The sequence below is a fragment of the Engystomops pustulosus genome, chromosome 10 (assembly GCF_040894005.1).
Source record: "Engystomops pustulosus chromosome 10, aEngPut4.maternal, whole genome shotgun sequence".
Lineage (NCBI taxonomy): Eukaryota > Metazoa > Chordata > Amphibia > Anura > Leptodactylidae > Engystomops > Engystomops pustulosus.
Window position 1 is genome coordinate 93764071 of NC_092420.1, and position 14721 is coordinate 93778791.

The 14721-nt window shown below is 44.6% G+C and overlaps 1 protein-coding gene across 2 annotated transcripts in view; it reads right to left on the bottom strand.

Annotated features, from left to right (window-relative positions):
• The window catches only part of PLPP3 (phospholipid phosphatase 3), a 46802-nt gene extending 32401 nt beyond the window's left edge, over window positions 1-14401 (bottom strand). Inside the window, exon 1 of one of the 2 annotated variants that reach the window (XM_072128651.1) lies at window positions 13897-14401. In XM_072128651.1, coding sequence (XP_071984752.1) covers window positions 13897-14035 — 139 coding nt within the window. In that variant the 5' untranslated portion in view covers window positions 14036-14401. The remainder of the gene's footprint in view (window positions 1-13896) is intronic. The other variant, XM_072128650.1, reaches the window with a different exon arrangement.
• Window positions 14402-14721: the final 320 nt, after the last annotated feature.

The following is a 14721-nucleotide window of genomic DNA, read 5'->3' on the forward strand; positions in this document are numbered from 1 at the left end:
AGTGATGTCACTGCTGCTCTCTAGTGATGGATAGGCTGTATTCTCAGTGATGGCACCACTGCTCTCTAGTGATGGATAGGCTGTATTCTCAGTGATGGCACCGCTGCTCTCTAGTGATGGATAGGCTGTATGCTCAGTGATGACACTCCTGCTCTCTAGTGATGGATAGATAGTATTCTCAGTGATGGCACCACTGCTCTCTAGTGATGGATAGGCTGTATTCTCAGTGATGGCACCGCTGCTCTCTAGTGATGGATAGGCTGTATTCTCAGTGATATCACCGCTGCTCTCTAGTGATGGATAGGCTGTATTCTCAGTGATGGCACCGCTGCTCTCTAGTGGATGGATAGGCTGTATTCTCAGTGACGGCACCGCTGCTCTCTAGTGATGGATAGGCTGTATTATCAGTGATGGCACCGCTGCTCTCTAGTGAGGGATAGGTTGTATTCTCAGTGATGGCACCGCTGCTCTCTAGTGATGGATAGGCTGTATTCTCAGTGATGGCACCGCTGCTCTCTAGTGATGGATAGACTGTAATCTCAGTGATGTCACCGCTGCTCTCTAGTGATGGATAGGCTGTATTCTCAGTGATGACACCGCTGCTCTCTAGTGATGGATAGGCTATATTCTCATCGATGGCACTGCGGCTCTCTAGTGATGGATAGGCTGTATTCTCAGTGATGACACCGCTGCTCTCTAGTGATGGATAGGCTGTATTCTCAGTGATGGCACTGCTGCTCTCTAGTGATGGATAGGCTGTATTCTCAGTGATGTCACCGCTGCTCCCTAGTGATGGATAGGCTGTATTCTCAGTGATGGCACCGCTGCTCTCTAGTGATGGATAGGCTGTATTCTCAGTGATGGCACCGCTGCTCTCTAGTGAGGGATAGTTTGTATTCTTAGTGATGTCACCGCTGCTCTCTAGTGATGGATAGGCTGTATTCTCAGTGATGGCACCGCTGCTCTCTAGTGATGGATAGGCTGTATTCTCAGTGATGGCACCGCTGCTCTCTAGTGATGGATAGGCTGTATTCTCAGTGATGGCACCGCTGCTCTCTAGTGATGGATAGGCTGTATTCTCAGTGATGGCACTGCTGCTCTCTAGTGATGGATAGGCTGTATTCTCAGTGATGGCACCGCTGCTCTCTAGTGATGGATAGGCTGTATTCTAAGTTATGGATTTATAACATATTACACTCCTCCATAGTCCCCGGGGTTCTGTACTGTTCCCCTCCTCTAGATGAGGCACATTCTTCCCCCTGTTCGCTCTCGCACCCATCATCTTGACTTGGCACCATCTAATCTCTGCCGCCTGAGAGCCTCTACACAGCGCCCCCCTGCTATCTGCTGTGTAAGCGCGGTTTGCAGATAAGCGGCTGCTGACAGATGTCTCTCCATTGTCTTTGGGGACAACCAGAGTGGGAAATCTCATGCAGTGCGGCAGAAAAGCTATGGCCGGGGTTCGGGGGGGTCGGAAACCATAATAATGTGATGATGATGTGACAGCGGAGAGGAGAGAGCGCTCCGGAGGAGGCCATTATCTCTAGAACACCAGTGCGAGTGCGTGCTGGGAACAGGCTCCCAAGAGCTTGCAATCTATAGAGATAAGGAATCAATGGGTACAGGGTGATCCCATTGATCCCACAATTCCTCTCTATGTCGTCTTACACCCAAGATTAGAAAGTTACAAAGTTTCCATTGTTCCAAACCTTCCAATTCTCAATAACTTCCTGCAAGTTTGTATAATAAGTTAATGTTTAACCCCCGAGGTTCAGGTAACTGTAAACTCCTGGTGAAAGGGAAACTGTTACCAATGTTGGGTATTGTCCCTAGAGATATGTGTAATCATATTGCTGTGTATGTTGTTAGTAGCAGCAGGACTGTGATATATGGATTTATATTCCAGGATTGCAGCTTCTCCAAGTGCACTGGGGGTGTGTCCTCACACTGCTGTGCTCTGTGCTCTCTGCAGCCAGTTTTATGTATTGTCCTTGGAGTGATGTGTGATCAGACCTTTGTGTATGTTGTTAGTAGCAGCAGGACTGTGATGTATGGATTTATATTCCAGGATTTTAGCTACTCCATGTGCCCTGGGGTGTCCACAAACTGCTGTGCTCTTTGCTCTCTGCAAGCAGTAGTAGGTACCGGTAAATCAGACCTTTATGTACGTTGTTAGTAGCAGCAGGACTGTGATATATGGATTTATATTTCAGGATCATAGCTTTTCCAATTTTACTGCAGGCGTATCCTTACACTGCTACGTTCTGTGCTCTCTGCACTTAGTTGCTTAAAAGTCCCTCTCATGTGTTGTTAAACGGCCAACAATTCACAGAGCACAGAAGTGTGAGGTCACGCCATGGTAGACTTGGAGAAGCTGTAATCCTGAAATATAAATCCATAAATCACATCTCTGCTAATACTAACAACACAATCCAGGGACAATATATAAAACTTGTTGCAGAGAGCACAGAGCACAGCAGTGTGAGGTCTGATTACACATCTCTCCAGGGACAATGCATAACACTGGCTGCAGAGAGCACAGGGCACAGCAGTGTGAGGTCTGATTACACATCTCTCCAGGGACAATACATAACACTGGCTGCAGAGAGCACAGAGCACAGCAGTGTGAGGTCTGATTACACATCTCTCCAGGGACAAAACATAACACTGGCTGCAGAGAGCACAGAGCACAGCAGTGTGAGGTCTGATTACACATCTCTCCAGGGACAATACATAACACTGGCTGCAGAGAGCACAGAGCACAGCAGTGTGAGGTCTGATTACACATCTCACCAGGGACAGTACATAACACTGGCTGCAGAGAGCACAGAGCACAGCAGTGTGAGGTCTGATTACACATCTCTCCAGGGACAGTACCAACACTGGGTGCAGAGAGCACGGAGCACAGCAGTGTGAGGACACGCACCCAAAGTTCTATGAGAGCCTACAATTCACAAATATAAATGTATATTTCACAGTCCTGCTGCTACTAACAACATGCACAAAAGTATTTTATCTTTGCAGATACCTTTAGTATCTGAATGTATTGCACTATAAATATGATTTTAGACAAAAATAAGACAAAATGTAACATTTTTTATTCAAAAAAATCCTTGCAGAAGTTTAACAGACCCAGAATCTGGGAGGGAAGGAAAAAGTGTAATCCGATTTAGATGGCTGTAAGTGAAGGCTCCTCCAGCCCCGAGATGTCACTTCCCTTCACATGAAACAAGACGGATCAATTCCCGGCCATTCAGGACGCGTCCCCACCCCTTAGACAAACACAAAAACTTCTGAAGACTTTTTTTTCCCCCTCTTTTTTCCTAATGATTTTCCCACTAAAGAAAATCCAAGCAGAATCTAGCGCAGCCGTGGTGCGCGGGTGCTGGGACGCTTCGCCCTGTTCCCGTCCTCTCTACGCCGCGCTCCTCCTGAAAAGCCTCATTGTCTTTACCCCCGCAGCGCTCAGATGCTCCGTATCCTGAACTTGAACCCCCAAAGATCTGAACTGCTGAAATGTTTGAGAAGAAACCAAGCTCTGCCAGCGGCTCCGGGCCTCATAATGGGCCACGAAATCTTAGAGCGCAGACCCTTCCAAGGAAACCTTTTCATGGGAAGGAAATAAAAGCCATTTCTTAAAAGAAAAACAAAGCGGGATTAAGAGCGAGCAGCGGGTTCAAAGCGAGTCCTGTCACTGCGCCCCATGATAGAGTCACGGCGGACGCCTGCCAGGCCCCTCCTGCTTCACAGCTGATGCTGAACATTAACCTCACAAACTCCAGCGTTTTGTGGTTTTGGCTACTTTTTAGCTAAAGTAACTAAACCTTGGGAAAAGGGCAAGGACATGGTCAACTGAATGCGAAGAAATCCGGACAATTCTATGACCCTCTATATGTAGAATACTACAACCCCCAATATGTCTTAACACTGAGCATGACCATAATACAATCCTATTATGTACAATACACCAAAGTGTCCCAAAAAGACCCATCACCCAGATATGACCATAGTACTAGTATCTTTTACTGTTTACATAGAGCACTACAACTCCCAACATGACCGACCACTGGACATGATCATAATACTCTTTTGTTATACTCTATACTTAGAGCACTACAACACCCAACATGTCCTGACCATTGGACATGATAATAATACTCTTCTGTTAATCTCTATACATAGAGAACTACAACCCCCAACATGCCGACTGTTGGACATGATCATAATCTAATGGTTTTCTGTTCTATACATGGAGCACTACAACCCCCAACATGCCCTGACCACTGGACATGATCATAATACTCTTCTGTTATACTCTAAACAAAGAGCACTACAACTCCAAACATGTCCTGACCACTGGACATTATCATAATACTCTTCTGTTATACTCTATACAAAGAGCACTACAACTCCCAACATGCCAGACCACTGGACATGATCATAATCTAATGGTTTTATGTTCTATACATGGAGCACTACTACTCCCAACATGTCCTGACCACTGGACATGATCATAATACTCTTCTGTTATACTCTATACAAAGAGCACTACAACTCCCAACATGCCAGACCACTGGACATGATCATAATCTAATGGTTTTATGTTCTATACATGGAGCACTACTACTCCCAACATGTCCTGACCACTGGACATGATCATAATACTCTTCTGTTATACTCTATACAAAGAGCACTACAACTCCCAACATGCCAGACCACTGGACATGATCATAATCTAATGGTTTTATGTTCTATACATGGAGCACTACTACTCCCAAAATGTCCTAACTACAGGACATGATCATAATCTAATGGTTGTATGTTCTATACATGGAGCACTACAACCCCCAACATGTCCTGAACCCTGGACATAATAATCTATACATGGAGCACTGGGAGTAGCTGCACGCTGGGCGCTGCTGATCCATGTGAATAGGGCCCTGACAATGGGCCGGGACGCGCTGAACCCGCTGCACAAAGCTCCGTCCTTTCACTGCTTTCACGCTCCTATTAGTGAGAGCTCATAAACGACGCGGCCGTCCCCACACAAGTCTGAGCACAACACGAATTACCAAAGTAGCAATTAATATTCCTGCCCGACCCTGAGAAGGTGTCAGGAGCCGCCTGAAGACTCTACAAATTGTTACTTTTTGATACCAGAGAAATTTGGTGAAAGTTTTTGTATTATTTGGAGGCTAGAGGTGGATCATTTATGGGGGGGTCATATAACAGACGAGGACGGATTACTCAGACGGAGATGTACGAGTGGGCATCAATGGCGGTCGCCATGGAGACGGCCCTGAGACAATGTCCATTGTGCAAAGTTTTCAATAGAATTGGTGGGAAAAAAAATACCGTCCATTTGGCTCTCGGGGAGTTATGTGCGGCATGAATCGCCATTCACTGGGACATTTCTATGGACGGATAAAGCGCCCAGTACAAGGCTGTATTCACTTTTCAAAGATACTAAATTAGATCAGGCGGGTGAAAGGGGCATTGTTCTTGCACCCCCCCCCCCCCCCCCCGCCCCAACTTCTTCGCTCTTCTTGATTTCCTAATCAAACGACTGGCGGGAGAGAAGGTAGATGGCGACACAAGACAACGGAGTCACAGTGGATGAACACGGACAGAGGACGCATGGACACTGCAACATTGTTACAGAAGGTGCTACAAGAGCACAATCTACAGGTGTCCAAGACTTGAAGGGTCTGGAGATTGACTTTAGTTAGTTGGATGGTAAATTCCAGGGATCACTGTTGGGTGTGACTACATCTGGAGGCCACTGGGGGAATGCAGATGCCAAAAAAATTGAGCTCTACTCGTGGTTGACTCCAACTGGGAATGAAGAATGGTAGTAGAGTCCTTAACCTGAGATAACCCCTCATCCCATGTCTCATAAAACCCAAACAAGTCAACCTCCAAAGAACAGGACGACTTTCTTAGATCTATGACTAGTTGACCCCAGCAGGTTGGCCAACTTTCGCCTTTTTCTCAGATGGGTGATAAATTCCAATAGTTTAGAAGGTGGGTAAATATCACTTATGGGTGTGAGTACATCTGGTTGTCCATTGGGTAGATGCACATGCCAATATCTTTCCATGTTCACTAAAGACTGATCTTGAAGACCACTAAAGACTCGTAACTGTTGGATGACTCCTACTAATGGTGATATCATGATGGCAGAACCATGAACCAAAAACCTCAGGCTCAACATGATCGATGATGTGATCCTCATCGTCTGTATATGGTTGACCCTAGCAGACCAACCCCAAAGAAGGTCACATTTGTCTGTCATATAACCAGTTCTGATGTGTGAGGTCTAGAGAATGACTTTGGATTTTCTGCTCTCATCACTAGGGTGGTACATACCAGAAGAGTAGGGGCTGGTAGGGATCACCATTAGTTTTGAGCATCAGATTTTCCAAATAATTTGACGTACAGTAACTCCTGGGGCAAAATGGTCTACCTACAAAGTGCGGCACCGTACCTTACCGCACCGTACCGCTCCGTAGCCCGGGCAAAGATAGTACATGTCCTATCTTTTCCCGTATTACGGCGCCGTGGCCCATATTTTCCTATGGAGAGGGGCGGGGGTGAGTGGCGCTCACCTCCTCCTCCTCTCCCCGCGCTGCCGTGTGGCCGCCGTGCTACGGTGCGGCGGGCCACGGCAATGTGCATGTAGCCTAAATCTGATTGGGATTCCTGACCACCAACCCAAATGCTGGCGCCAGATGTCCAACCTTCCCTATAAACATGGGTTGAATAGTATTCTAGTGGGATATGGATGGAAAGCCTCAAAAGATCTCCAAATATGTGGCCCCATCCATGTCCCAACCAACTACACAGGGAAAAAGATGAGAAGTAGCAGGACGCTGTACAATGTCCAGCTCTTTCCCGTCAGCTGTTCCCACAAAATCCGCAGATGTAATAATATCCAGAAATCCTTGGGTTGAGGCCAGAAGCTCTTCTGAAGAAGAAGAAGAAGAGAAGTCATCTTTCTGTTCCCCAGAAAAATTCCGGAAGAAAACACAGAACTTAATTAAATTCTAAGTGACCAGATGTCCCGGAGCCTCCTATCACTATGGAGAATGAGGGCACTATGTGACTTGGAGGAAAGCTGGGGAAAACCATGGAAGGTGAATTCTGCTGAGGGACCCTCCTGACCTCCACACTCCTCTCTACAGGCTCTGAGAAGACTTTGACCCCAGTCCACAACTCGATCCTCTGACTTTCATTCTCAGGGAATATCTTAAGTTAATTTGTAACTGACCTCGAAGTTTAGAATCAGGATCCTAACACCAATATTAGTATTTCCACTTAAAATCGATAGATCCCCAGGGAATATCTGACCTTGAATGGTCCTTTACTATTTTCATCTGGGTTTGGGAAAGCTGAGTGACAACAAATGTAACCATTACAACTCATGACAAGAATTCTCACCCAGAATTTCAACAATGTTAACATTTGGATTGGGTAATAGCCGCCATACTGGTTCCGTTCCAAGCCTCCTGCCTAATGCACTTATAATATGAGACACTCTCCATTATGTAGCCGTCAAGTGATTTCATAATTGGATAACGTCCTATGGCTCGCCTATACTTAGTAACCCTTTTAGCGCAGCATTTACTGGAATCAGAATTTGCAGGACGTCAGCCGCCCAAACTCCAGACTTCACCCATACAGGGAGCATTGCCTTAAGCTAAACGTAAAGAAACGTAAAGAAAACCAGGAAATAAAAATGTTTTTCAGAAGAAATAACCACTAGGTGGCGCTGGAAAGCAAAACTCTAATAATTAGTGCGTAGATTCAGTATGAATCATGAAATTCCGTATAATCCGCCTCCTCGGATGACTGGGGGCAGCAGGTGTATGCAAATCTATATGTCCCCATGTTCCAGCGCCGCTACATATCCAGCTACATAACTGTCCCTATGAGGAATCATATGACCGGCACAAGGTCACCTCCAAAGCTACAAATCTGATTCCATCTAAGGCTTCTCCTATTACAAGGCTCAGATCAAAGACTGCAGACTCAGCGCTACAGGATTAGATGTTTTTTTGATTTTTTTCCAAAAATCAAGCAGCAGAGGCCTTCTGGAGAAAGTAAAAATGGTAACAGACACAAATATATCACTGGACTGCCAGTTTCCAGACCCGTCTATGGAGCACCGAGTCCCCCTCCCCTCACTTCTCCTTTAAAAGACCAAAAGGGAGATCTAGTTTCCAGGAAAAAAAAAAAAAAAAAAACGAAACTAATTAAAAAAAAATGAGTCAAAAGTAACTAAGTTTCCCTTGAAAATTCCGACCACAAAAGAAGGATGGCGCGTTACCTGCTGCTTCATGAGAAGTTTCCTGGAAAAGTTTATGTTTCCCATTTGCCGTGTTCCCACATGTTCAAGGTTATAGACTTTGCAGACTGCGGGTCCCTAAATGGCCCTAGTGGGGCCACAAGGAGGCAGACGGGGTGAAGGAAAAATCAAAAGTCAATCATCTGCTGCTGGTGATGCCATGAAGGGTTAAATAACCCCCCCCCCCTTCCTTCTGCATCTCGAAAGTTATTCCAGATGGTCCCGAGACCTCTTCCACTGGAGAAACACAGGAATAAGAAACTTTTCTGTAAATATTATTAACTGGGTGGATGAAATTACTCCAATCTGTTGTCCGGCATTGGTGAAATACTTGGGATTTTCCTACCACCATCCCGATACCATCTAAGACCATGGAAAAACGCAGGATGAAGAGAGTCCTCTTGTAAATCCTCCCAGTGCGTTACTAAGGAAAGTGTTTGCACCTGTCAATCACTCATTAAGAAAACTTCTGGCTCTAGCGCTTCGTGGTGCGCCTCAAAGGAATCATTCTAGACAGTGGTGGAGAGGTAGGCGCACCAAGGTGCTGTCTGCATGGACTGTGGAGAGTCGTACCAGTCTACGTAACCTCAAGTTCACCTTACGACATCCAGATGCAACTTCTATACAATGCATTATGATCTGCATTAGGCGTTGAGTGGAAGCCCTGGGGCTTGTCTAAGTTCTCTTCTAGCAACTATGTTTCTCATCAACTCAACTCTCTGAGCAAAGTTTTAAGAATTTGGAAACTTTGAGAAAAAAAAAAAAAGTCAAGGTATATTTACTCAATCTGTAATCTGTCAATCTGGAAAATGATCAGAGAAGTAGAAACCTGACAGATGGAGGAGTTGGATGACCAAGGTGCTTATCACCACTGACTGTGTACAGACGGTACCAGTCTCCAGATCTTCTCACAATGACCAGATGGTGGGTTCTGCCCACAGTTTGCAGTCATTTGTGTTCAAGGTAATGCATATCAGTTTGTCCAGGAATGTTGGTGTTGAGTGGAAGCCCTGGTTCTTATCTGAGATGCCTTCCAGCATGTCCTAGCAATGTCTACTCTCCAAAGACTGCTATGTCTTGCTTATGCAACGCTTCGCTGGGCTGGACTGGATTGTTCTAAAAGTTTCCATGCTTTGATAAAAGTGAAGATCTCCAACATCTATGGTGGCCTTCAACTTACAATCATCATGAAACTCCACCACGACCATCTATTATGGGTGATACTACTAGACAGTCAAGCAATTTGTGATGTAAATGAGGCCAATGTTTTGCTTCTTGTAGGTTCTTTAAGATGCAGAGGAGTCTTTATTGAAGCCTATTGTCAAGACGTTCCCTGAGTGACAGGGCATCAGATGAAATAGTATAATGATAATAATTGGAGGCAGCAGCAGAAGTAATTACCCAAAAAGGGACAAATTGACTATTTTCGGTGGTTTACAGTAAACGCTGAGGTATATTGAATGGTGAATTTCTACTCCATCCCCTGGAGCAGGGTGCAATGCAAAAACATTGAAAATGGGTGGACAAGATCGATGACTCCCACCGGGTCAGTCTGAGGAATTTTGCAATAAGAGGACAGAAGTCACTAATGAAACGTTTGCCTCCCCCTGACAAAGCAAACATCTTGTTGACAGTCAATGTCTACGCTGTCTAATTTATAGACTTGGACATCTGAATCATAACACAGAAGCCTTCAGTGACCCAGAAACCTGTAGTCAGGACACAGCTCAAGTATATTACTAGGTTCCCTACCTAGAAGAGCAGGTCCCTAAAGAAGGTCCTCATTGTAGTAAGATTACATCTCCTAACATCAACATGAGGTTTGTATGTTCTTCACGTTGTATCTTGGGTTCTCCCCATGCTCTACAACAGGTTTGCCTTCCTGAATCAGGTTCCTAAAAGATGAGGAGATACATTGTAAGGTCTAAAGATCTAGGACAGTGGTGGCGAACCTATGGCACTAGTGCCAGAGGCGGCACTTGGAGCCCTCTCTGTGGGCACCCAGACCATCACCCCAGCATGAAGTTCACCAGACAGGACTCAAAGAATCTTCCTACAATGATAGGCAAATTTGCCTACTGCGTTGGTGTCTTTAGGAGGCTGAACGATTGAAAGTTATCAAAGAACAAGGAGAAAATAAATTACTGCTTGAGTTGCTGCGCTGGCACTTTGCAATAAATAAGTGGCTTTTGGTTGAAGTTTGGGCACTCAGACTCCAAAAGGTTCGCAATCGCTGATCTAGGATGTCAACTGATGTAGACATTGCGAAGACTCCAGTTTGCAACATTGTATTTATTCTGGACCAGTTCTGCAACAAAGTTATTTCTCAATCTCTGTTACATTATAGTTTTCACCCAATAAATCCCACCAGACACCAGGACCTACAAGATCTTCGATCTTATCCCAATAAATAGTCAACCTCAGCATTGTCACAGGGAGGCGTCTGCACAGTGTCACACGATAGCTTCTCCGTGTAGAAGGCACCAGGACATCAAATTACATAGCTGCCAGCCATAAAGTGAACATAGGGAGAGTCCTGTGACACTTAAGTGTCCTCAGAGGAGTAACTAATACTCAACTGTATGTAATACTGAGGATCCCTACTCAACTGTATGTAATACACAGGATCTCTACTCAACTGTATGTAATACACAGGATCTCTACTCAACTGTATGTAATACACAGGATCTCTACTCAACTGTATGTAATACACAGGATCTCTACTCAACTGTATGTAATACACAGGATCTCTACTCAACTGTATGTAATACACAGGATCTCTCGTAGAATATCTCCTTCCCCTATGTGTACAGAAGAATAACTAAAATCAAAGGACAAAACCATAAAATAAAACAGATCTGGCAATGATCTGAGGATTACGGTCAGAGATTATCTGAGGATTAGTTCCTATATTTGGAAAGTTTACAGTGCAAACGTCAAGTTAACCCGCCAAGTCTTATCTCCTGTGTGGGTTCTTTTATCTGGGATCTGCGCCTTTTATCTGGACAGACAATGCACTGATGCTGGTGATACCTGTGCACCGGACTATGCGGTCAATGGAGAAGCCACACGGGTCACGGACTGTATCCTAGGAGGGCTCCTGCCTTCTACTACTAATGGTTGTAACACAAGTCTCCTCAATCATTCGACAGCCGACCCCAGCAATGACAAGGGGGGGAGAACCAGGTCTCCACTCTACTGCATGGACCCAAGCCAACACAGACTGTATATCAAGGGGACCTAATTCTATCCAATCCCTAAAAGTTCTCAGTTACATGGGATACAATGCAAACCAGATGTCAATTATATAATGATTTATGGATTCGGCTCAGCTTTAGAGACCCTTTAAGTCAACTTTAAACATCTCCCATTGACCGGCTACTTACTACATTGTTGACATGAAGCTTAGCCGTGGAGACAAGTCATTGCAATATGCGCTTGATATGCGTGGGCCTCCATGACATGACCTTTGGAAAGAAGTCACTGCGGCCGCTCTTGTGGTCACGCTAAGTGGGACATTTGTCACTACTGGGGGCGCACTTAAAGGGGCAGCATATGGATGATAATGTAATGATGAGATATCGGCTGCAGTAAGTGACTGTAAACCCGGCGCCTCTCCTTACTCCTAGTGATCAGGTTACAGCCCACAGTAAGCTGCAGATTTTACACTGGAAGGAGGGGGCCTGGGGGGGCGTCTAATTGTGGTTTTGGAAAATCATTTCATAAGTGTTGTACAGCTGAGTGGAGGAGAAGTCATACATCAGTGATTGCAGAATGCAATGTGGAGAATTCAGACCAAGGCACAAGGGATTTTGCTTTGAAGATATGGAAAGGTTTTTTGCTGGATCTGATAAGATGGAACCAGTCTTGCTCTTCCATAACAGCCAGACAGCGACTCCCATCATCCAGGCACCAGGGGCCTTTACACTACGGTGCCTCTCCCATATACAATCTATAGGGACCCCAGGACCACACAGAGCTGTATACCACTTCTCCTCTATGGTTTATATAGCAGAAGCTACAATCTAAACACATACACTCCCAGCAGATGAGTGAGTGTAATGAGGACCATATCCAGCAGTATTGTGCAACCTGCTGAGAGTTGTAGTTCCGCCTTATAGTTGCCCGCAGGGTGCATAAGGCAGGAACCCATAATTCCACACCGCATCCATGTCATTAACACTCACTGTGGAATTCTCTACCCAAATGCATTACAATCATGAAATAAAACCAGTAGATCAGGATTCGCGAGGTGATTTGCACATATTCATCGCACACTTTCCCTTCTAACGTGACCATTTACACCACAAGTGAAACTCAACACTACCCAGGCACCAGGGATATGAAGTCAGGGAAAGCTGGAGACAGGATACAATGTTACACATCACTTTTTCCTAACAAAAATATTTCCTGAAAATATGAAGTGCAATGAAAATATTGTGTAAAAAGTAAAGCGCTGGGGGGGGGGACCGGCACCAGCTGGGCATGAGACAGCTCTATAAACCAGGGGTTGTACTGCTGGGAGGGGCTGTAATGTCACTAGAGAAAATACAAAAAATACTAAGCATCATGTAATGCAAAATGTCATGAAGAAACTGAAAACTGTGCAAAATATACAACAATATTGTGCAAATATTGTGTAATATAATGCAAAGGGGGAAAAGTGCAACCTATTATACAGCGCAACATATAGTGCACTGTAAGCATAATATAATGCAAGTGTTAAAAAGTGCAACATATAATACAATGCAAACATAATGTAATGCAAGTATTAAAAGTGCAATATTTAATACAGAGCAACATATATAATACAATGCAAACATAATATAATACAAGTATTAAAAAGTGCAACATATAATATAATGCAAACATAATATAATGCAAGTATTAAAAAGTGCAATATTTAATACAGCACAACATATAGTGCACTGTAAGCATAATATAATGCAAGTGTTAAAAAGTGCAACATATAATACAATGCAAACATAATGTAATGCAAGTATTAAAAGTGCAACATATAATGCAATGCAAACATAATGTAATGCAAGTATTAAAAGTGCAATATTTAATACAGCGCAACATATATAATACAATGCAAACATAATATAATGCAAGTATTAAAAAGTGCAACATATAATGCAATGCAAACATAATGTAATGCAAGTATTAAAAGTGCAATATTTAATACAGCACAACATATAGTGCACTGTAAGCATAATATAATGCAAGTATTAAAAAGTGCAAAATAAAATACAATGCAAACATACTATAAAGTAAATAGTAGAAAGTGCAACATATAATACAATGCAAACATAATATAAATCAAATATTAAAAAGTACAACATGTAATACAAATCAAAAAGGAAAGTAATGCAAATGTATTGTAGCCCAGCAAATAATATAATGCAAATACAATGAGATGAATAATGAAGTGGAAACACAATAATAAGTGCAATGAGTTAGTGTCAGAGGAGTAAATGCCAGAGGGAACACTGTGACAGCCCCGCAGCTCTGAGCAGGAACACAGGGACACATAATTGTGGACTCACCGACTATCAGGCAGAAGAGATCCAGGAAGATGAGCAGGACCCTCTTGCAGTTGCCAGGTCCATTGTTGTTGTTGAGGGGGGTGCTGCCCCCATTCCTGCTCTCGGGCACCATTGCCTTGTCATACTTGTAGTTCTGCATGCTGGAGACTATTTTCTTGAGATCCAGGCTGCCCAGCTTTGCCCTCAGTCAGTGACAGCACAGAAAGCTGGTGACTTTGTCCTCGGCTGACAATCCCAGGGAGCAAAGTCCTTCCTGATCAGATCCCCAGATCGCACCTAGGAAAAGTTCTTGGAAAGTTGCTGAAGTTTTGTCCTGACAGGGGGGGTACAATCCAGGGCTGCAGGGATGCTGGGGGGCTGGGGGTCCCTGCACACGGCTCGGAGTTTTGCTGATCCACAAGTTGCTGCAGTCTCTGCTCCTCCTGCACTTTTATTCCAGAGCTCAGTTTCCAGCCCCCTAAAAAGTTACTGCCTGCTCTTGGCTCTGATGGGATTCGGCTTGTTCAGCCCCTTCCTGAAACTCACTTATACATATGATAATTAAGAGCACATTTTCTTTCCTAACCTGAAGGGCAGCAGCATGGGAGGGGCGCCCCTGGTGGCCACTGCTCGCACTACACACAAATAACTTGGTGTAAACTCTGTGGCTCCTCCTGCAAAGTGACAGCTCGTCCTCCTGTGGCTGCAGGGTGCGGGGCTGCTCTCCATTCACACGATGCCAGGCGTGTACGGACCTGCACGGAGCTGGCATGTCAGGAGCCTCTTAACCCTATGCTTGCCTGAGCTGTCTACAGAATTCTCCCATAGGTGACAGGGCTGGCTGGG